The sequence below is a fragment of the Pavona decussata genome, unplaced genomic scaffold (genome assembly GCF_977016875.1).
Source record: "Pavona decussata unplaced genomic scaffold, jaPavDecu1.1 SCAFFOLD_6, whole genome shotgun sequence".
Lineage (NCBI taxonomy): Eukaryota > Metazoa > Cnidaria > Anthozoa > Scleractinia > Agariciidae > Pavona > Pavona decussata.
Genome location: NW_028145430.1, coordinates 7,543,191 through 7,564,713, shown reverse-complemented (window position 1 = coordinate 7,564,713; position 21,523 = coordinate 7,543,191). Strand labels below are relative to the sequence as shown.

Genomic DNA, 21,523 nt, shown 5'->3' with positions numbered 1-21,523 from the left:
TGCTAAGTAGGAAGCCGTTAGCGTGCTGGAGATTAAAACATCGACTTTAACTTCAAGTTTATAACTTTCAATACAACCCGTAATTTAGAAGCAAAGAAATGTAAAAGCGAAAAAGCGATGAGGAGTAGAAAGAAGAACTGAAATGGTTGCAGTAGGTCAACGGCCATAATAACTTAAGACTGAATGTTTCTCTTACAATTAAACACAAAAGCATTAATTTTAAAAACATTTTAGAAGTAATAAAGAATGAAAAACCTGACTTGATTATTAGGAAATCGTTTGCAATAATTGAACTCTAAGCAGAATAGATAAAAAAGAAAAAGAAGAAAACCAAGCTGTTCCTGAACTTCTCTTCTTCCCGCCAATTTAGAGAAGATCACCCATATTAAAGAAAAAAAAAATCGAAGAAATTCTAGGCCGCCTTAATACCCAGTCCGGAGTCCATGTTTCGAACATGGTCCACGTTTTATACCCACCTGCAGCCCATAACCCAAAGTCGGCATTCGTAATTGGCGAGACGCGCGTTTTGTCAACAAATTGCAATTTTGCAGTTGTGTTGCTCCTCCAGCCCTGCTGGCAAACAAGACAGTTTATAGTCGCCTAAAACTTCTTATCCATTCTTCCATTTGTTTTCCTTTTTAATTGTTATTACGGCAATGTAGTAACAGGGGGGTCAGCAGCGATGCGGCTAACTGAAAAACTGGTAGTAGAGAGAGGAAGGTGTTTCATTAACGAAATTACATGAGTGAATCAGTCGAACCTCTCAGGAACTTTTTTTCCAAATTGATAGTTATATAAACGCTCTAGTGCAACCGCACTTTGACTATTGTAGCCTTGTGTCAGACACTTGCAGCAAAGGTCTCTCTCAACAGCTTCAATTCAATTTTTTGTAGTGAAAAATGCAAAATTTTAACAATATTGGTAACTTCTCACAACACTTAAAATTTGATGCAAGGCTAAACACTACGATTGATTGTCCAGCACAAGTCGCCCTTATACTAAATATCATGATGTTTCCACATTTTTTTTTTCAAGAAGTAACAACAGCAGCTTTTACCAACCCACTTTCAGAGCTTGTATATATACAAAAAAAAATGGTGTACAAAAATATAGCTAAGCCAAACGTGGGACTTCCTACAGCAATGTTCTTGTAGTTATGGAAAGACAAAGACTTGGAAGACTTGGAAGCGCCGACAGGGTCTTGAAACCGTCAGGCCAAATGATTTTATTTTATGATTAGTAAGACCATATCTTTGTCTTTCCATAACTACAAGGATATCGCCGTCGGAAGTCTCACATTTTGTTTACCTATGTTTTTGTACACCCACTTTTCCTTTTTTTTTTACAAGCTGTGAAGGTGGGTTGGTAAAAGTTGTTGTTTTTACGACTTGAAACATATACTATGTGGAAACATCAATGAGGCTACACGTTCTGAACTTTGAGGTTAATTTTTAGGATACAGGACTGTAATGTTGATAAGAAAGATGTAATGTAGGGTAAACCTGTAAATCACTTCTAAAACAACCATAAAACACTATCTATGTTGATATCCAGCTGTATTGATTGTAACATGCACACATTTAATTAGTACTCTAGACTTCTTTTTAAAGACGAACGTGAACTACAGTTTATTGCAGACACCCTCGGGACCGCGAGTTAGTATCATTAACAGCGTGGGTCCATAATAAAGGGAATTTATTATAGTCAAACGTCTTCAATTTATTTTCGCCAGGATTTGCCTGCTGTCCGTATTATCGGAATGTCCGTAATAGCGAGGTGTCAAGGCGAGAGTTGACTGTATATCGTATTTTCTGGCTTTTTAAGCAAATAGAAAACATAACAGTCTTTTGCAAATTCAGGCTTGGGTAAGTTTCTTAGCACATTCTTAAACTCTGAGTTCAACTTGGAAAAAAAGGGCTTACATAATAATTGCAGTACTGCAATGAGGAGCGTTAAAGTAAATGTTTTTTATCTTTGGTTTTCAGATGTTCACCAAGTTTAATTTGATAATAGGGAGCTTAAGCACAGACGTTCGTGAGCCACGGACGGCAATCGGAAAAGCTCTAAGAATTGTTGATGACTGTGGTTTGACGTTACAAACGCGATGGCGTGAAAACGCACGAATAAAGGAAAAAAAATCAATTATCGGTTGTCGTCCGTGGCTCAATAACGGGACGTCCGTGGTTTCAAACTCCGTCGTTTCTTCTCTCAGCCGCTGCTCCTTCAAAATTCTGGGGGTGAACTCTTGACTTTCTGTAGTTGATAACTGTTAATACCATGGGAATTAAAAATGCCGTCAACAGCGCACCTCCCGTCATGTAGAACGAATAAACATAGTTTCCTGTCTGATCAGCCATCAGACCTGCAAAAGAAGAGGATATATAGTAGCTGTAAGCGACCCTTAAAAGTAACTTGCGTTTTTCTGGATTTTAGTTTTCGATTTTTCCTAATGTTATAACATAGAGGGCAAAATTACTGAATGCCGATGGTCGAAACAGAGGACATTTTTTCTCGGGTCCTTTCAACGAGGGCAAAATTACTCACTCTTGATTGGTTGAGAGGTGGAGAGGCGAAAATAATTGCTCCTCAGTGATCGGCTGTGCACGCCATTTCTATATTTTGTTGGTTTCTTCATTTTGTGCCGCGACAACAACGACTTCTACTAGGTTCTTTGGACTTTGCCAAAAGTACTCGGAAATCAAGTGATACAGCTACAAAGGAAATTCCTAAAGGTTAACTTTCGTTTCTTACAAGAAACAGCAAGCCGTGAGATTATTTGTGTCAAAAGCTAAAAACTTGAGCAGATTTGTTTGGTTGAAAAACTGAAAGCAATTATGGCCGCGACCAAGTGCTTTCTTCCAACGAATGATAACCGAACAATAATAACAGTACCCTTTTGATGGGGGAAACGAGCAGATCTAATTCAGGGAAAGAAATTACTCTGCAAGTTCCTTCATTGGACCCACGGTTTGCTATTTTTATTAATCTGTAATCGTGTGATTTTCAAGCGGTAGAAAGCTTCACAGTGCAGGTGCTAACATTTGGTTAAATTGTTGTTAGTTTGCTCACGAATTAAACTTTTATCTTCCTTTAATTACATTTATACAACAATCAACTTTTCTCGTTTTGTCTGCCTTGCACGATAAGAAACAGGTGAATCGTTTGTTTGTTTGTTTGTTTGTTTTGTTTACGGGTGAATGTTATTACTCCGGGCCGGGGCTGACTGTTTTACGAAATGCCTCGATAGTTTTAAGAAAATTTTTCTTTCTGTGTTATAAACACGTAATCGCAATGAGGCCGAATAGAATTAACGACTAATTTTCACTTGTATTCTCAAGTTTTCACAACTGAAATTGCGAAAGCTTCGAAAATACGCGCGGCGTGAAAATTAATCCTAATTAATCTATTCGGCCTCATTGGCCATCGGCGTCTACTGGCCGTTTAAGTTGGCGTTACTTAAACCAGGATTGCCTCGATTACCTTTCTTAAACCATAGCATAGACCACTTGATCATTTCTGTTCCCAGAAAATGCGAATGTTCCACTCTCTTGAAAGACAGAATTTTCCTTTATTCCTTTTTATTAGGTTGGGCTCTGCAATGATGTATTGTTTCCTTGAACACGATACTTAATCGAGTACATTGCCTCCAGGCGTAACCGGCAAGAAAATGTTGCCAGTTACCCTGAGATTGACTAGTATCCCATCCAAAGGACAGTGCTAATGCTTGAAGTGGCTTCATGTTTCGGCCTTATGGGTCAACTATCTTATGTTGTGGATGGCATCAGGCTTACATTGTAACATGAATATTTCAAATTATTAAATTCTCAGCCTCGGATATTGCATTTCTAGCGTTCTGATTGGTTCACTAAATCTCGGTTATCAGCTCATATACCGTAGTTTGACCTTATATGGAAAACGAAAGCCCCAGGTGTCGCTAAGCTAAATTTCGGCGGGAAGCAAAAGTTTCTTCGGAAAAGTGTAAGAAAAAAAAAAAAGGAAAAGAAAGAAATACCAAACAATGCCATCTCAATATAACAACAATAAAGGGCACAAAGTTCGGTATGACACTATTTAATGGTACGTATCTCTGAAGTTTCCTTTAAAATCTTCAAAATTGCAAGATTTTACGATTTTTTAGATCACATAACAACAACAATAACAACCGGTTACCTTCAAAAATTTCAGGATGGCTCGCAAATCCTGGCGGTAAGAGGTTAAAGCCAATCGAAGAAATTTCTCAGGAAGAGCTTCATGCCTGCCTTTATGTTTTTACGAATTTACGAGGACTTTAGATTGTTCATCTATGAAATCCGTACGAGCGGCGGCCATAATGTTCGTTTCCGTCGCTCGGCAACACTCAGCAAAACATTTGCACTAATGTGCACAGCTCTTACGCTTCTTAAATAAGCTTGAAGTTTAAAAACTTGCATTGAATGCTTGTCTCAGTGAGGTTGTACCTCGTACACTTAGACTTGCCTGAAGTGTTTTAAATCGTCCGCAAGGAATTCAGTTCAGCATGAAAAAAGCCGTCCTTGCCCTGATCTCTTCCTTCGCTTGGCACCACACATCAAAACATTTGCTCAAATGTGCACAACTATTACGCTTCTCGATGAGCTGGAACTTCAAAAGCACTTGAATGCTAGTCTCAGAAAGGTTATAATTCGTACATTTAAACGTTTCTTGAATTTTAGATGTCCGACTGTGTCCGATTTTCTTCGCTTTCGATTTTTCATTCAACTCCGTTTGCAAAGCGCTGCGCATGTCATGTGATCATTAGGTTTCGCGCGCTTTGGTCGGAGGTTGCCTCAACATCCTTTAAAATATAAAAATTCAGTAAACTTCAACAGCAATGTCCAAACGCGGAGAATTTAATAAAACAATTATTCCATTCGCGCTTGTTGGATATGAGATTAGTTATAGCCAACTCGGCGCTTCGCGCCTCGTTGGCTATTTACCATCTCATATCCAACGCGCGCTCATGGAATAATTGTTAATTATAATTCCGTTTTTAATTGGAGTAAGCACCAGAAAAAGAAATTCTTATTTTCTATTTAAGGAAAACTTGAAGTTTCAAGTCCTTATCTTAAGCAGTGGTATCGCATTATTTCTGACGTCACAATTCGCCTTCAGACTCTCCAATGCGGTCAAATTTTTCTTTTTGTCGATAAAGAGAAAAAAGTCCGATTTTTAGGAGAAAATAACTATCACTGCCCGTCTATCACCTTTCTCAGAGAAGAGGATGTGGACAAAGTACCCTTTCTACCTTTGCTTTAATAAAAAACTAAACGCGGTCAATCATTCTGACTTTTTTTTCTGAAATTTATCTTTGTTAAGTTCATACGCCATTTTAGCATTGCCTTACTGGCACTGATTAAATTTGGGTCACTTTAAACGGTTTTCTGAGGTTTTGGAGAAATTCAAGATCACATATCCAAGATGGCGGCTGCAAAGAATCAAAGACGTAATTTTCCCGTGATATGACTGATATGACAGCTGTGGGCCTACTATTTACCCTCAAGTTTTGAAGATTTCTTTTTATATGCTCTTCAAGTTACGAAGGTTTTGTCTCATCCCTGGCTCAATAACTCAAAAAGGCCCTGAGGGAATAGAGTTAATACCTAAAAAAAAAAAAAAGATTTCTGTGAAAAAAAAAAAAAAAAAAAAAAGAAAAGGAAAGAAAGAAAGCATTATAAATTCATTTCATATGCACTTCTGGGACCAAAAATCGAGCCTCAGAAAACACGATGCGAATTAAGACTATGATGAATGGATATTTAAGAACAGCAACTCACCAGCTATAGGCCCGCCAGCCGTTGCAGCAAAAGAATAAAGCACATTGTTAATACAAAAGGAAGCTGTCCTTCTCTGTACATCCACACAACTTAGCAAAATGTAACATTGTGTTGTTATAAAAACTCCATCGCTCAAGCCATATGCAACGCTAAAGGCTATTAAATGCCAGTACTTTGCCGAAAACGGAAGCACAAATGCGGAGAGGCCAGCTAACAGCATAGATGCCTGATAAATGTGAACGGGGTTCAGGCTTTTCTCGTTACACAACCTTCCTGATACCGGCCGTGCAACCGATGAAGCAAGACCGATGAAAATGAACAGGCGAGAGGCCTCTTGTGCCGTGATTCCAATATCTTCGGAGAACTTAACCTGTCGAAACAAAAGTAGCATCATACTAAATGTCACCTTGTCAATCTTGAAAATAACTTACACTAATCATAGTGGTTTTTAACAAGGTGTTTTGTTTACTTTTGAGTTTACCTTGATATGGTGTTTGATGCGTTTAAAAATATACGTCTTTTTCTCAACCAGATACGTGTCAAACAAAGCCGATAGTATCTTGATCGCAAGAGTTTTCCTGCACCTGGCTGACACGGCGAACATGTGATTGCTACGAATTCAGATAGGTTCAATAAAATCATCACGTGTTGCCGTTGGTTGCGAAAGGTTATATAAAGGGGTTACTTTGGTGATAATACAGTCATAACTTGGTCATTACTTGGTCATAAATTGATCTTTGTCATAACTTCTCTGTCATAATTCAAGGCTTCATGGCTAACTTTAAAACTGCAACACTTTGCTTGCTTTTTGGGTTTTCGCTATGCCATATGGTGCGTGAATTTCTCTCGTAGCAAGTAAGTTATCACCCTCACTAGTTCTCCTCTCTGAGAAAAATTTATTGTCTCTATCTGACCCCGGTTGTTCAAAGAGCCGATAACTTTATCCAGCGGATACGTTGTTATCCAGCTGATAAAATGTATTAGCTGGAGTACACTTTATCCGCTGGATAACGATATTTTATATCCACTGGCATGGATAAACGGGCAAGAAAATAAGAGTTGTGCTACATACAAATAATGGACTAACCAAGTTGATGTAGGGGATGTACATTCCGAAACTTCCAAACATTAGAGAAATCACGACAACAGCGAACGTAGGAAATTTCCACACGCTGCAGTACAAAGAGATTCCCTTTCTTCGTTCAGCATTATTCCCATTGCTTGCTATTGTCTCGACCAGTGTTACGTTTTCAACGTTCGGGTTGAAAGCCAGGCTGAGAATACAGACCATAGCGAAAGATGCTGTCATTATTCTTAACGTGCCTCTCCATCCAAACGAGTCCAAAAGTACTTGAAGCAATGGTCCTGTGTAAAGAACACCCAAGCTTGCACCCAATGCTAAAATACCGGTAGCCATGGACAACTTTTCTTGAAAATATTGTCCAATTACGAGATAGCAAGAATTGTAGATAAAACATGCTCCCAAGCCGAGCACCAAACTGTAAGTGAAGTACATCAGAGCGAGGTTCTGAACAAATGACGTCGATACCAAACCCGTCATGCATAGTACGGCACCGATAAAAGTTGTTATTCGACAACCAAAGCGATCGCAGAGATAGCCAGCCAACGGGCTTGCAAACCATAGCATCCCCAAAGTTGCTGAGCCGACCAAAGCTGAAAATGATGGCATAAATTTCACTCAATATGAAATTATTCCCCAAAAATAGTTTCTTTTTTTAGCATTAATTATTTGTCTGAAGTAACGAGGCCTTGTATCACTATTATTATTATTATTATTATTATTATTATTATTATTATTATTGTTATTGTTATTGTTATTGCTATTGCTATTGCTATTGTTATTGTTATTGTTATTGTTATTGTTATTGTTATTGTTATTGTTATTGTTATTGTTATTGTTATTATTATTATTGTTATTGTTATTGTTATTGTTATTATTATTATTATTATTATTATTATTATTATTATTGTTATTGTTATTGTTATTGCTATTGCTATTGTTATTGTTATTGTCAGAGTTTAAAAGTGTTGACGGGCCTGCACGACTCCTGCAGTTCGCTAAAAGATTGGTCTTAAAGCCTTTATAGCGTATCTCTGCTTCATGAGATGTTAATCTTGATCATGAAGGGAAAAACTCAAATATACTGAATGGAGATTTTCTTTATGATCATTCTGAGCCGTTAGGAGAAGTTCTTCATATGCCATTGGATATGCTAGCTCTGTGGCATTTGTTTAGGTTCACCGGCTCGGATTAACTGCAAGATATCAGACAGCGCTAAATAAATGCTATTTATGAAGACATAGGATCCGGGGATTTCTTAACTGACTCGTGATTTCATGCTTATCTGCAGTGAGATTGCAGGCTGTTCGTTTATCACGTATATGAGAGTCTAATAGATCCGTGTCTTTAGGAGGCAGCGCTAAATATATGTCATCTAGGAAGACATAGGATCCGTGGAATTCCTTACTCGTGATTTCAAGTTGTTGCTATAACCTGCGGTGAGATTGCAGGGTGTTCGTTTATCACGTATATGATATTCTATCAGATCCACGTCTTTACAAAGTTGATTACTGTTGTCTCTGGCTTTTGAGAGCTTTGGCATCTTGCAGTTGTTTTCAGCTCTGTTGCTCAGTTCGTGACTGAAAGACGAGTATTATGTTCTTGGAGCTGACATGTATCTCCATTGTTTTGTGCGTTGGCTCGCATCCGGCAGATATTCAAAGTTAAGACAGTCAGTAACTGTCATGGGAGTCTCTAGGATGCTTCAGCGATTTCTTCTGACAAGTGTTTAGTGTTTTTTCTCAGGCAAGACTGCAGTTTCGATTCTCTATGAATCTCATCAGTTGCCACTGAAAGTTCTGTCAGCGTCGGAGCAAATTATGCTGTTTTGAGTTTATATATCCTCTTTGACCGTTGGGCGGATCGAAATTTTGCGCCTGCTTTCTTATTGGTTGTTGAGTTTGAACCAATGGTGTATCTTTTAAGCGAGCCAATGGCGCAAGAGGATTTTCGATCCTGATGCCAGCTAAGGTCAAAGTGTTTAGTTTCTGACAAAGGCCGGTGTTTAACTTTCCAGATATTTGGCTTACTTGCGGTTCTAAAAGAGCATTTTGTGCGTTGACTACGTGAATCTTTTGCTCTCAGCATTGCTTAAGCCTGTAGTAAAACTGGAAAACATGGTTGTCTCATGCGAGGCAGAACGGGGCCCGTCCATTATTGTCATAATCAGAGTTTTTGTTATTGTTATTGTTATTGTTATTATTATTATTATTATTATTATTATTATTATTATTATTATTATTATTACTATTATATTTAAGGTTTAGGATAGTATGTTAACAGTTAATTAATTTGGGTTATACCCGTCAAGGTAAAAAAGCAAATGGAACAAGGTTTAATATACGATAAATCGGTGGCATGCTTTTTTTTCAATTTTACAGCGTACAGACGACCTTAACTGGTTCTTCCTTCACCCAGATATAAACAGCTTATTGCATAAACGTGTTTTGTCCTCAAAAATCTCTACACAAGTGCATGGACGCATGCTTCAGAAGTGGAAACTCTGCCATTGATGAATCCCACAAAACGATAAGGCAATGATTTAGCCGCATATATCTCATATGCCTACTCAGGGCATGATCCAACGTTAAAATCTAAAAAAAAATGATAAGAAAAATGGAAAATTTCTAAATCACCGCTAAAAAATCAGATCTGGGAAGGTAATAACAAAGGTTGATTAAACTTTCCAAACATGTTGAGTTTATTGATACCAATGTTACAATATAGCAGCACATTGATGACGGCATGCGTTTCATATCACATTAATTGTCTCCAAATCAAGAAGTAAATGTTTTTTTTTTCTTAACATTTGCCTTAGCGATAAACAATGACTAGGGATTCCAGGGATTTGATTGGCTCCGCATAATGATATATGAGCCATTATAGCATGCCGGATAGAGAAACAGCGACCATTAAATTGTTGCGAAATCGGCAATATTCTTGATAGTTTTAATAAAACAGTTATTGCGCTCACGCTTGTTGGATATGGGATGACTATAGCCAAGTCAGTGCTACGCCCTTTGACGCCTATCTATCACCTCATATCTAATTCGCTCTCGTGGAAAAATTGTTAAATACACCAGTTCGCGTCACTTTCGAGAAATATACTTTTCATTGTAAGTTAATTATACCAGTAATATAGAACTACCTTTCATTAAATTTTCTTCAAATTTGATTTCAGTTGGTGTAGTTATTGGCTCAATGTTTTGAATATTCAGTTGTCAATTCTCATTAGTGAAAGTAACAGTAATGTGTGAAAGCTGAAACTAAAAAAAAACTTAAGTCTACATATTTTTGTTAATGCTTATATCCAACTTAATCGTCACCAATCAAGAGCATTAGGGAACATTTTTTCATTCATCTGTGATAGTAACATTGCCTCAGTTATTGTTGACAGCTGATTAAGTAAGATTCTTTATCTAAAAACGATGAGAATAAAGGCATTACATGCTTGAGGGGTTGTGTGTGGCTAAACTATTACCTAATTAACCTACAAAAAAGAAATGCATAAAATATATCGAATGGATAATCGGACTTAAAGGTAAAAGTATGACGTAAATGGGAACGAACTCATTGGTTTGCAAGGCCCACAGTACAATTTTTAATGCAGTAGTAGAACTATAGTGCGTTATATAATTAACTGTCAAGATTTTTATCAATGGGGACGTTAAGCAGAGAAGACGACGACGCCATCGAGAACGGTACTTAGAAATTACCTTCGCGTTTTCTGAATAAATTGGCGATGATTTCTACTCATTTAGTTTGTGTAAAGTGTGCGAACTATCAAGAAGCTAAGGCCGTAGGGGCGGCTTTAAAGTTCAGAAAGACGAGGGAAAAGTAATTTTCATGCGTTCATGTTATGCATAAAACCTTGAATGTGGTCATTTCACGTCGTTGTTTTGCAGAGGACGACAGAGAAATGTACCAAAGTTTATAACGTACGTACAGAGAAAGTGTTTTGTTAATTAAAGCTATTAGTTTCTGACACTCAAGGCCCCCTAAATGTGTTTTAGGCCGACGTAGAAATTACGATAAGTTCGCACTTGTACCGCAATTATATCCACCCTTAAATTCTGACCGAACCAATTGGTTAAAGCAATAATCGGATGACCATATATCAAACACGACAATTATCGTTATCTCGGGCTTTTCAGGGTTCGCTTAAGAGCATTAAAGCTATTACAATGAAACCTGGAGGAAAACGATACATAAAAACCCGTTGGTGTCAAAATTAGACGATTACGCCATGTTGCATCCGCCATCTTGGATTTCTCGATTTCTCAGTAAACCGTCCATATTGAGTTAACTGTCATGACATCCTTAGGTATCGGTTTCTACTATAACAGCACGAGGAATGTTCATATTTTGGCATAATTGCTCGCCCAAAGTACGGTTGGCATTATCTTGACATGCGTGGCTGCCGACTCAATGTAAATTATTAAAATTCATTGCTAAAGTGGCGTTTATATCTTACAAGATCTAGACTTTCTGTCATTAATTCATTTCTTGTCAGTGCATCTGTAAAAAAGTTTTAATAGACTAACAGACATCGTGCGATCATTTCAGACGGTATATTAATAACTTACACACCAGGAGAATAATTGAAACTCTTTCTAGTCCCTATTATTTCAAACGATTGAGCCTCTTCTAAAGTCCAAGACTCAACATCGGCAAAGTTCCGCACTGTTTTCCAACAAACTTGAAGTTTTGCAGAAAATAATTATTTCTTTCAGCTTTTTAACAGTTATTAAGTCATTTCTTGTCAATGCATCATTAAAAGTTTTAATAAACCAACAGACATCGCGCGATCATCCGATTCAGCGCATAAATAATTTACCCACCAGGCGCTTTTTGTTATCATGCAAATTGTTTTGAACCTCTCAATCTAAAGTTTATGCGTCGTACGTGTTCGCATGAGCAGTATCCAAATTGAAAATTTGAGAAGAACCGTACTGATCCAAGTGATATATATGAAGATTTTCTTTCAGCTTATTTATTTTAATTGTTGTTGCATGTTTAAAGGCCTTACAAGACTAACGGACATCACTTGACAATTTGCTTCCTTCTATTAATAACTTACTCACTAGGCGCTTGTCATGCTAATTAAAACGTTTTATCTTTCCTGTTATTTTAAACACATTAAGCCTCTAGCATTCAACTTGTGACTTGTCTTTCTTAACTTCATCTTCCTGATGACTGTTTTATGGCGCGCGCTTAAACATCCTTCGGTAAACTAAGGGGTATATCATTATTCAGTACTATTGTCTGTATTTAATTCAATAATTTCGCGCAACGAAGTGAAACCAGTGGATCGAGCTCTCACTCGGTAAAACCTATGTTTGAATTGTTTCTTAGCCGGTAACTTGTACATTTAAAAGAAACACATTAGCATCTACTGTCGTAAGGTGGTTACCTTACCTTATCAGAATACATCTGCTAAGCGACAATTTGCCGAAAGCGAACATATGCACTCCCCTCATTAGATGGACGTTTACGAGGGATTAGAATGAACTGTAATAAAGTGAACAGTTTATGAAAACTGATTCCACGCCGGTTTGCAAAGACTTTTAAGGTACCACAGAGTTCCTAACCGTGGAATTACTAAAGATATTTATATTCCAACATTTGGGAGGTCGTTTGACAAGAAACTGTCGTCAATAACCTGTTCTTAATCTTGTCAAATCAAAATATTTCATCAACTCAGAAAACAGAACCGCAAAGCTGACTCATCCCTTGATCCCTCGCACAATCACCTGTTCCCTTAGATGGACGTTTACGAGGGATTAGAATAAACTATAATAATGTGAACTGTTTAGAGGAAGTGATTCTGCGCTGGGTTTACCGAGGTGTTGAAGTTACGACAAAGTAATTACGTAATCACTAAAGATATTTATATTTCAATATTTTAGAAATCTCATATCTACAGACTTGTCACTAACCTGTTCTCTCTCTTGTTTCATCAAAATATTTCATCAACTCGGGAAACAGAACTCCAAAGCTGAGTGCAAAGCCAAGGTTGATAGCATTACAAACTGCTGACGAAATACACACCGCCCAGGAAGAGGAGCTGTCTTTGAAACGTTTGCCTATGAAAAGCCTCTTTACTTTGCTTGTATCAGGATCTCGTTTTCTATCCATTTCCTATGTTTGGACGATTTTCTCCCAACGTTAGAGGAAATAGTAGTTGAAATCGATGAGCAGCGATCACACCATGATAACATTACACAGACGTGTCAAATTGAAATTATAGCCCACGGGGCTAAATGAAGGCACTCAAGATCAAAGAAACGCGATTCTGCACTCTTTCCACTCGACCCCAACTCTAACTATTGTGTTGCCATTAAGGCATACACTTAAGAAACGTGACTTCGCGTATGTTCACGCGAGCAGTATCGAACGTCAAAATCAGTAAAGTGTTGCAAACAAAAACAAACAAACAAACAAACGAACAAAAAGGTTGAATTCTTTTGGAAGGCGAAAGGTAGGAGAATGGATGAATGAGTTTGCTACTGGGAAAGCCCGACAGTTGTGGTTAATTAGTCAGGAATAACTGAAAAACAGTTCCATTTAGTTACTGTTTTGGTTTAAACTTAAACGATAGTTCACAGCGGAGCTCAATAGCAAAGATAATTTTCTAACCCGTGAATGCGAGAAATTATAGTTCCGTGATGACGTCCGACCCTCCGTTCTTACGCAATCCCACAATGCTAATGCGTCCGTGTTAGTTGCATGCAACAAAAATGCTAAAGAATACAAAATACAAAGTCAATTTATATGTTTTCGTTGGATACGTCGGCAAACATGGAAAGAAGAGAATGAGAGGGAGAGAGAACGAAAACAAAAAAGCGGAGACGACTATTAGCAAAGTGAAAGAGAGCGACGGATAGCAAGAGTAGGTATTTTTTGGTGCATCGGGATGAGGCCAATATCACAACATACTTGTCTCGGTTTCGTGCATCATTCAAGCATGAAGAAAACATTTATTGCGCAATGATTATAGAACGATGTGACCGGCCAAATCTTAAGCTTATTTTAAATGCAGCTTTAAATTACATGCCAATATGTCCTGATAGTTCAAAAACGTGTAAGTTTGCTTTGTCAGGGAGCAAACAGTACGAGAACACAATTCTGTTGTTTCATTGTCTTGCCATAATAAATTACGTCTGAAGACAAGTGATAAATAAAAGAAGACAACTCCACTGGCAACAAAAACCTGGCTTTGTATGTGTCTTAACTGGTCACTGAGAACGTTAAGAAGCTGCTGAGAAACATTGAGAAGCATTTAATCAAAAGAGTCATCCATTTTGTATCTAGTACAACACTTCGATAAAGGATTATGCAGAATAGTGTGCATTCTGCGACAATAAACAATTAACATGCACTTCTGTACGTGACAGGAAGTCAGATTTTTTAGTGACTTTTTTAGCATGTGGGGTAGTTTACAAATTTGCTAACTGTTTGTTTTCTTAAAGTGATTAACTGATCGAACGTAAGAAATTACTATAGATACATGCTCATGCGGAAAGTTCCCCAAAAAGTAGCTTTGTACACAAACCGAACTGCATGAAAATGGACATGGTGTGTCCTGTAGTCCTGTAAAACATTTTTGCTTCCAATTTGTGAGACAGGAGGGTAAAAACGATATTCAAATTTTTGCATTCACAGCTTTAGCCAGTACCAAGGTCGCTAGGTCATGCTGTGGTTTCTCGTTCACAAACGTCATAAAAAATTCAACAGTTTTCATGTAGTTTATTTTCACCGGTAAACGTCACACGATATGTGTCCATTTGGTACAGATCTGAGAATAGCGATATTAACAACGTGTTAGGTGTCCGCGTTCGCTTGAGAAAGGTATCTTCTTAAAGCACATTTTCTTTCTTTCTTCCCTTTTTTTTTTTACAGTCTGTTTAATGGTAATTTTAAGGAAACAACACTTTTTTATTATTCACCGTTAAATTATGTTATTAATAACCTATCTGCCCTACATTTGCCTTCAGTAGAAAACGTCTTCAGTATAAAACGTCTTCATTGATGCGAAACTTTACTTAGGCCCGTAGCATAGATTTCGATCATAATTTCCCGCAATGATTTTGTCTTGGTCTTTACTTGGGTGATCGTGTTGTGATCGTCGGTTGATCGCTAACAACCGTCTTTTCTTGTAATAACTTTGTTTGAAACTTATTCAGGCTTAGCAAATGGATATTAAACCGCATCCTGAGGAGACCTTTGGTAAAATAAAGAGGCTTTTCAAAGGCAAACGTTACAAAGACAGCATCTTCTCCTGGGTGGTATGTATTTCATCAGCCGTTTGTAATGCTCTCAACCTTGGTTTTGCACTCAGCTTTGGAGTTCTGTTTCCCGAGTTGATGAAATATTTTGACGAGACAAGAGAAAGAACAGGTTAGTGACAAGTCTGTAGATGTGAGATTTCTAAAATATTGAAATATAAATATATTTAGTGATTACAATACCTTGTCGTAACTTGGACATTTCGGCAAAAGCCGTGCGGAATCATTTTCTCTAAACAGTTCACTTTATTATAGCTTATCCTAATCCCTTGTAAACGTCCATCCAAGGGATCAGATGAGTGTGTTCGATTTCGGCAAATGGTCACTTAGCAGGTATTTTACTGAGAATGTATTCTGATAAAAGGATTTCTTAGTTTACGAAAGAAGCTGCTAATTTGGAGAGCATTTTCTTTACGTCTATTATGACGATATGAGCTATGCAAATTTAAATGATTTACCGAAATTTACAGTTCACAACAATTTCACTGGATCGTGGGAAATACTGAATTGGATTGGATATTCCAATCCAATCTCCTTTCGACCGAGCACAGTCCTTTATTTTAATGTTCACAATACGGTTGAATATCTTAACGGGACTATTGATCGGTACTCCAACACTTTTAAAATCTATATATTCTGGTTTGTGCTGGTACAAGGTCAAGAATGCTAACAAAAACATATAACAAGTTTGTCAGGCTTCATAACCATTGCCTTTTATTAACTATGCTGAAAGCATGTTTACAATGGCGCACCCAATAAAACAGTCAGTGTAAACAGTCACCAGCTACAATTGTTATAGCCACTATTATTTTTTAGCCCTCACGCACTAATTTTCAGTCATGTTTGAAATATTTTAAACACCACATTAGGGAGATGATTTAATTTAAGAATTTTGCAACTAAAGGTCGCAAGTTGAATATGCATGATAGTGAATAGGTTATTAATAACCTATTATAGTAAGGTGAAATCGTCAGATGATCAAGCGATGTCTGCTAGTATTTTAAAGCTCACACATGCATTAGCCAGAATTAAATTAATAACAATGCAACTAAATAGCTGAGAGAAAGGCTTGATCTTGTAATACCTGAGTTTATGTAACTTCCATCATAGTTAACTATGCTTCCAACAATACGGTACTCTTCAGATTTCAGAAAAAAAAAAAGCTCTTAAGTTTAGTGTTAAACAAAAGGGAAAAACAGGTTACAAAACTTTGTTGATGTTGCTCAAGTGAACAAGCACCAGTTACAAACTTTAGGAGACGCCCAATCGTTAAGAACAAAATTAAAAGTGTTTTAATTTGTATGGAAAATAAAATTAATTTAGCGCCTTGGGCCCGTTTCTCAAAAGTCCCGGTAACTTATTACCGGCCCGATAAGTGTATTCGGTGATAAATGTTTCTTAGAAAAAGTCAATTTTTGTTTGCTTTGAATACTAAATTTTAAAATCTTATAATAATATGAAAACATTGGCCAAGTACCATGTCTGTAATAACTGTGTAATCGGCGAAAAAACATTGAAAAATATACTTATCGGGCCCGGTAGGTTACCGGGACTTTCAAAAAACGGGCCCCTCAGTGAGTAAGCTATTTATGTCCGAATCAGATGATCCCGTGTTATCTGTTAGACTATCAGGCCTTTAACAGAAGCATTGACAAGAAATGAATTAATAACAGTAAAAAAAGCTGAAAAAATTCTATAACTTGTTATATCTTAACACCACTCTAAAGGCCAACTTTAAGCATAAGACGTCTACAGAGGAAACTATTATCAAATCGCGATGAATATTAATGATATTGAGTCGGCAGTCACGCATGTCAAGATACCATCACGTATTTGGGTATGCTGTTATTCCAAAATATGAATATTCCTCGTGCTGTAATGGTAGCAACCGATTTACCAAGATGGTTATGACGTCCGGCTCTATGTATTGGAGTTTCAAATGCGCTGCCATAGCGAATCATTACAGATCTGGTTGGTTTAAGTACAGTCGTGAGCGCAAGTACTGTGCAAATAATGTATACGCGTTTTAACAGTACCCTACAGTAACCATGATACTTCTGATTAAATGTTTCTGTGGGCAATCTGGGCCAAAGAATAATCAGTTCTGCTTTCGTGTTTTAAGCTTCCGGTAATCATAAATTAGGTTGAAAATTAAAAGAAGGAAGTGATGATTCACAGCAAAGACAAGGTCACTGAGAAAGCAAAGAAAAAAAAAGGTAAAATGGGCTTTTTTAAAGCGGGCTATCCTGGGTCGGATAGTTTCCAGCCCCTGGACGTTTTAAAGGCAATCCATCCTGAACGGCTTCTTTTTCATCGTCAGAGATAATTTCACCATACATTTGCAATCACATGCCTGAAAACTGCGCATTGCTCAGCAAACCTTACGCGGTTACCACACTAAGATGCCAATCATCCCTACACGGTTTTGGTAACTTTAGCAAATATGGTTGTATTACAATGGCCGACTTATCAATGACAGTGAAGTATCACCAATTCAAATTCAGGGAGGTGTGGTCTTTAAAAGTCCTTAAGTGCCGCCTTTAATGCCTATTAGAACAAATCAGACATAGACAGAGCAAAAGATGAAATGCTGATTTTACGGGTGATTACAAAGTTCTCCACTTGATTTATATTTTGTCCTATTTTAAACTGCGAATCATGCTCTGGGTGCGCATAAAGGGTTGCGAAGAATCAGCGCGTTACATATTCATCAATGACGGATTTTCAAGCGTCAGTACGATTGCTTAGCAATCTTAATATTTTAACCCACACCTTCGAATAAATTACCATGGATAGAAAATAAAGTGACGGTATTTGCCATTGGAAAAAAGCGTCACGAACAAAAACCAAAAGACGTTATACTTCCACTTCCTAAACAGTTCCTCTCAATTAGGTACAAAGAGAATTCTGTAAATTCTGTCCCGCTCTCAGAAGCTACAACTTGATCAACTGTCCTATACGTGCGGTGCATGATTCTAAGATATCTCACGCCTATATAGAGGAAACTGTTTTCAGTCTAGTCTTTATGAATGATAAGCCAACCTGTGAATCGTTAATAGAGGTTCCGTACAAGTTGCATTTACTGATCCACTGTTTTTGTTTGTTAGTTTTTCGTTTTGTTTTGTTTGCAACATGAGTGAGGTCGATTAAGTAATTCTAGAGGACTGCTATCCGTTCTGCAATGATACATTGAGTCAAAAAGAAAATCACGAGAGGTTTCAGCTAGACAGGCCACATCTTAAAATGAAGTATTTAATATTTGGGTGCTATTGACGTTTTTAGCGCACTCTACCTATTGAGATTTATCGCATGTCGCATTACGTTGGTGTTACACGTGTTAAAATAAACCAAAGTTAATATTGTGTTTTAACAACATCTGGCTTTACCTTTGTTATTTGAACGAAGGACTCCAACCTATCCCTGGGGGAGGCCACATAATAAATACACCAAGTTTCCATTATTTATTATCTTTGAAAACAGATTAACTGTAGCTCTTCCATTGATTTTGGTCCCATGTGTATACTTTGTTTCAATTATTTAACTGAGGGAGCCCATTCCTCATAAGCCCAGTGCCTTCCCTTGGGCTTCCTCGCCATTAGTGTTGAAATAATAATAATAACAACTTGCATTTGTACACTTTTTTATGGCAAAACAATAAACTAAACTAAACTAAACTAAACTTGAAAGAAAGCATACGATTGGAAACAACAGATAAAAAACATACGCCCCCTCGCTTTTTTATAGAGCAATATATATCCAATTTTTTTTTTACTTGCCACATGGCCAAGTCTCATTACCCAGAACGATGCTATTCTACAAATGAATTATCCGTCATTCATTGCATATTCCGGAAGTGATATTCATGTCATCATTTCCAGCTTTAGTCGGTTCCGCAACTTTGGGGATGCTCTGGTTTGCAAGTCCGCTGGCTGGCTACCTCTGTGATCGCTTTGGTTGTCGAATTACAACATTCTTCGGAGCGGTGCTCTGCGTGACGGGCTTGGTATCGACGTCATTTCTTCAGAGTCTCATTCTGATGTACTTCACATACAGTCTGGTGCTTGGCTTAGGAGCTTCTTTTATATACAATTCTTGCTATCTCGTAATTGGACAATATTTTCAAGAAAAGTTGTCCATGGCTACTGGTATTGTCGCATTAGGTGCTAGCTTGGGTGTCCTATACACAGGGCCATTGCTTCAAGTACTTTTGGACTCGTTTGGTTGGAGAGGCACTTTAAGGATAATGACAGCATCTTTCGCTTTGGTCTGCATCCTCAGCCTGGCATTTAACCCGAACGTAGAAGCAATAGCACAAGTCGGGACAATAGCAAACAATGCAAATGATGTAGAGCAAAGAAAGGGAATCTCTTTTTACTGCAGCGTGTGGACATTTCCTACTTTCACTGCTGCAGTGATTTCTCAAATGTTTGGAAGTTTTGGAATGTACATCATTTACATCAATTTGGTTAGTTGATAAATTATTTATATGTAACCCAAATCTTATTTAGCTCTCTTTAACATCATCACTCCCCTGCATCAATTTGGTTAGTCCATTATTAATATATGAGTGTAACCTCCCAACTCTTATTGTTCTTCCAGCAAATAAATATAAAAAAAAAGCTTTCTGTGAGAGGAATGAGGATGGTTACTTGCTTGGTACGGGCAAACATCTCGTCATATCACGAAAATAATGCACTCCATGGCATACATTGAACTCTTAAACGAAATAAGTATATTCAACTTTTGACTTATTTGAAATAAGCCTTTGAGTGCCTAGAACATACCCGGTGTATATTGTGTCAGAGCCGCCAATCACAAGATAATGTTAATATCGAGTGTAGGAAATGCTGATGTCGTCAGACAAGAGCGCAGAAAGACGCTCATCAAGTTTGTTTATCATCTAACTGATTGACAAGGAGACGTGAGTGTTGTTAAGCCATCAGTCCTGACGGCTCAAAGAAAAAGGAACACCATCTTAAGAACCACGTGACGATACTTATGTTATTTTAAATACGTAATGACCAGGTAACAGTTTTATTCATTTGATGCTACTTTTAATTTCTCTCCGTAGGTTAAATTTTCCGAAGATATTGGAATCCCAGCACAGGAAGCCTCTCGCCTGTTCATTTTCATTGGCCTTGCTTCATCCATTGCACGGCTAGTAACAGGAAGGTTGTGTAACAAAAAATCTGTTAATCCTGTTTATATTTATCAAGCATCTTTGCTGTTAGCTGGGCTCTCAGCCTTTGCGCTTCCATCCTCCACGAAGTACTGGCATTTAATAGCCTTCAGCGTTGCTTATGGCTTGAGCGATGGAGTTTTTAAAGCAACGACGTGTTATATCTTGCTAAGTTGTGTGGATGTACAAAGGATAACAGCCTCTTTCTGCATCAACAATTTGCTTTATTCTTTTGCTGCAGCGGCTGGCGGGCCTATTGCTGGTGAGTTAGCATTCTTTAAGTATTCATCCACCATGATCTGTTAATGTTGGCCTGGTGATTATTATAGAAATGGGTTGATATATTGCGTCCTATTCTATCTTATGGGCTGGGTTTGCAGATTTCAAGTTCACAGTCCTCCATTTAACTTCTAAGCAAACCATCAAGAATCTATCTTCACCCAACCCCACCGCAGGAATCTATCTTCACCAACCTCACCGCAGATCAAATGGAAGCACTCAAATTTGGTTTGACATATTCGATCTACTCACCGACCATAAACAAGACTGATATCTTTGCCTTCTTCGAACTGATCAGCCACACCATGAAAAGGCATCTTATTGAACCACATATTCCTATCATAGTACAATGCCTCTGACTCTTTTACATTCGATTAAGAAGTCAACAATTTACCCATGTTTGGCAAAGTTCTTATCTCTTTTGATGTTCAGAGCTTGTTCACCAACACCCCTCTTCGGGTTTACTTAAATATGAATTACTTTAGTTTTGCACCTCGGCCATATAAAATCGGTTTAGTTAGGACCTTAATCGACAGGGTTTTTAGAGATCAATAATACTGGGTTGGGCTTCCACAACGACATCAAGAAGCTAGCATGCGCACTTATCTTGCGTAATTTAGTTCCCTATTCACCTTATTGGCAAATGCATTTTAAATCTTTATTTATGTCAAGCAGTTATCAGGCATTGTCCACTGAAACACGTCCTCCCAACACCAGTTCACACGAAAGACAATACTTTAACAAATCCAGCATTCCAGAGCTAAAACAAATGTTTTCCTTGGACAAAAATTTGTGGCATAGTTCCACTGAAACACGTTCCACCAATGCCAGTTCACACAACGACAATTAACTTTTACAAATTCCAGCATTCCAGAGCTGAAAACAAATGTTTTCCTTGGAGCAA

General features: G+C 37.7%; 2 protein-coding genes across 5 annotated transcripts in view; one reads left to right on the top strand and one right to left on the bottom strand.

The window, feature by feature from the left end:
* Positions 1-1,539: 1,539 nt before the first annotated feature.
* Positions 1,540-13,158, bottom strand: LOC146489561 (monocarboxylate transporter 6-like). Its single transcript, XM_085109557.1, has 4 exons — positions 12,813-13,158; positions 6,880-7,466; positions 5,793-6,162; positions 1,540-2,362 (listed from the first exon to the last, which is right to left on the bottom strand). Exons 1-4 carry the CDS (start codon positions 13,009-13,011, stop codon positions 2,187-2,189), a joined length of 1,332 nt encoding a protein of 443 aa, XP_084965683.1. The 5' UTR covers positions 13,012-13,158; the 3' UTR covers positions 1,540-2,186.
* Positions 13,159-13,589: 431 nt separating this feature from the next.
* LOC146489558 (monocarboxylate transporter 10-like) overlaps positions 13,590-21,523 on the top strand; it is a 32,412-nt gene continuing 24,478 nt past the window's right edge. For 2 of the 4 annotated variants that reach the window (XR_014864696.1, XM_085109506.1), the window contains exons 1-3: positions 14,745-15,273; positions 19,040-19,626; positions 20,233-20,602. Coding sequence is in view for 3 of the 4 variants with exons in the window: in XM_085109506.1 (XP_084965632.1) it covers positions 15,069-15,273; positions 19,040-19,626; positions 20,233-20,602 (1,162 nt within the window). In the remaining variant the exon portion in view is untranslated. Of the gene's footprint in view, positions 13,766-14,249; positions 14,725-14,744; positions 15,274-19,039; positions 19,627-20,232; positions 20,603-21,523 lie in introns of those variants that run through there. The other 2 variants (XM_085109524.1, XM_085109518.1) reach the window with 2 other exon arrangements.

What these genes read in the sequence shown, in the direction of transcription:
- LOC146489561 (XM_085109557.1), bottom strand. Translation starts at nt 13,011, where the DNA reads ATGGATAGAAAACGAGATCCTGATACAAGCAAAGTAAAGAGGCTTTTC. An exon ending in TGAAACAAGAGAGAGAACAG is followed by an intron (nt 7,467 to 12,812) that starts GTTAGTGACAAG and finishes CATCATTTTCAG; the next exon opens with CTTTGGTCGGCTCAGCAACT. An exon ending in ACATCCCCTACATCAACTTG is followed by an intron (nt 6,163 to 6,879) that starts GTTAGTCCATTA and finishes TTGTTTCGACAG; the next exon opens with GTTAAGTTCTCCGAAGATAT.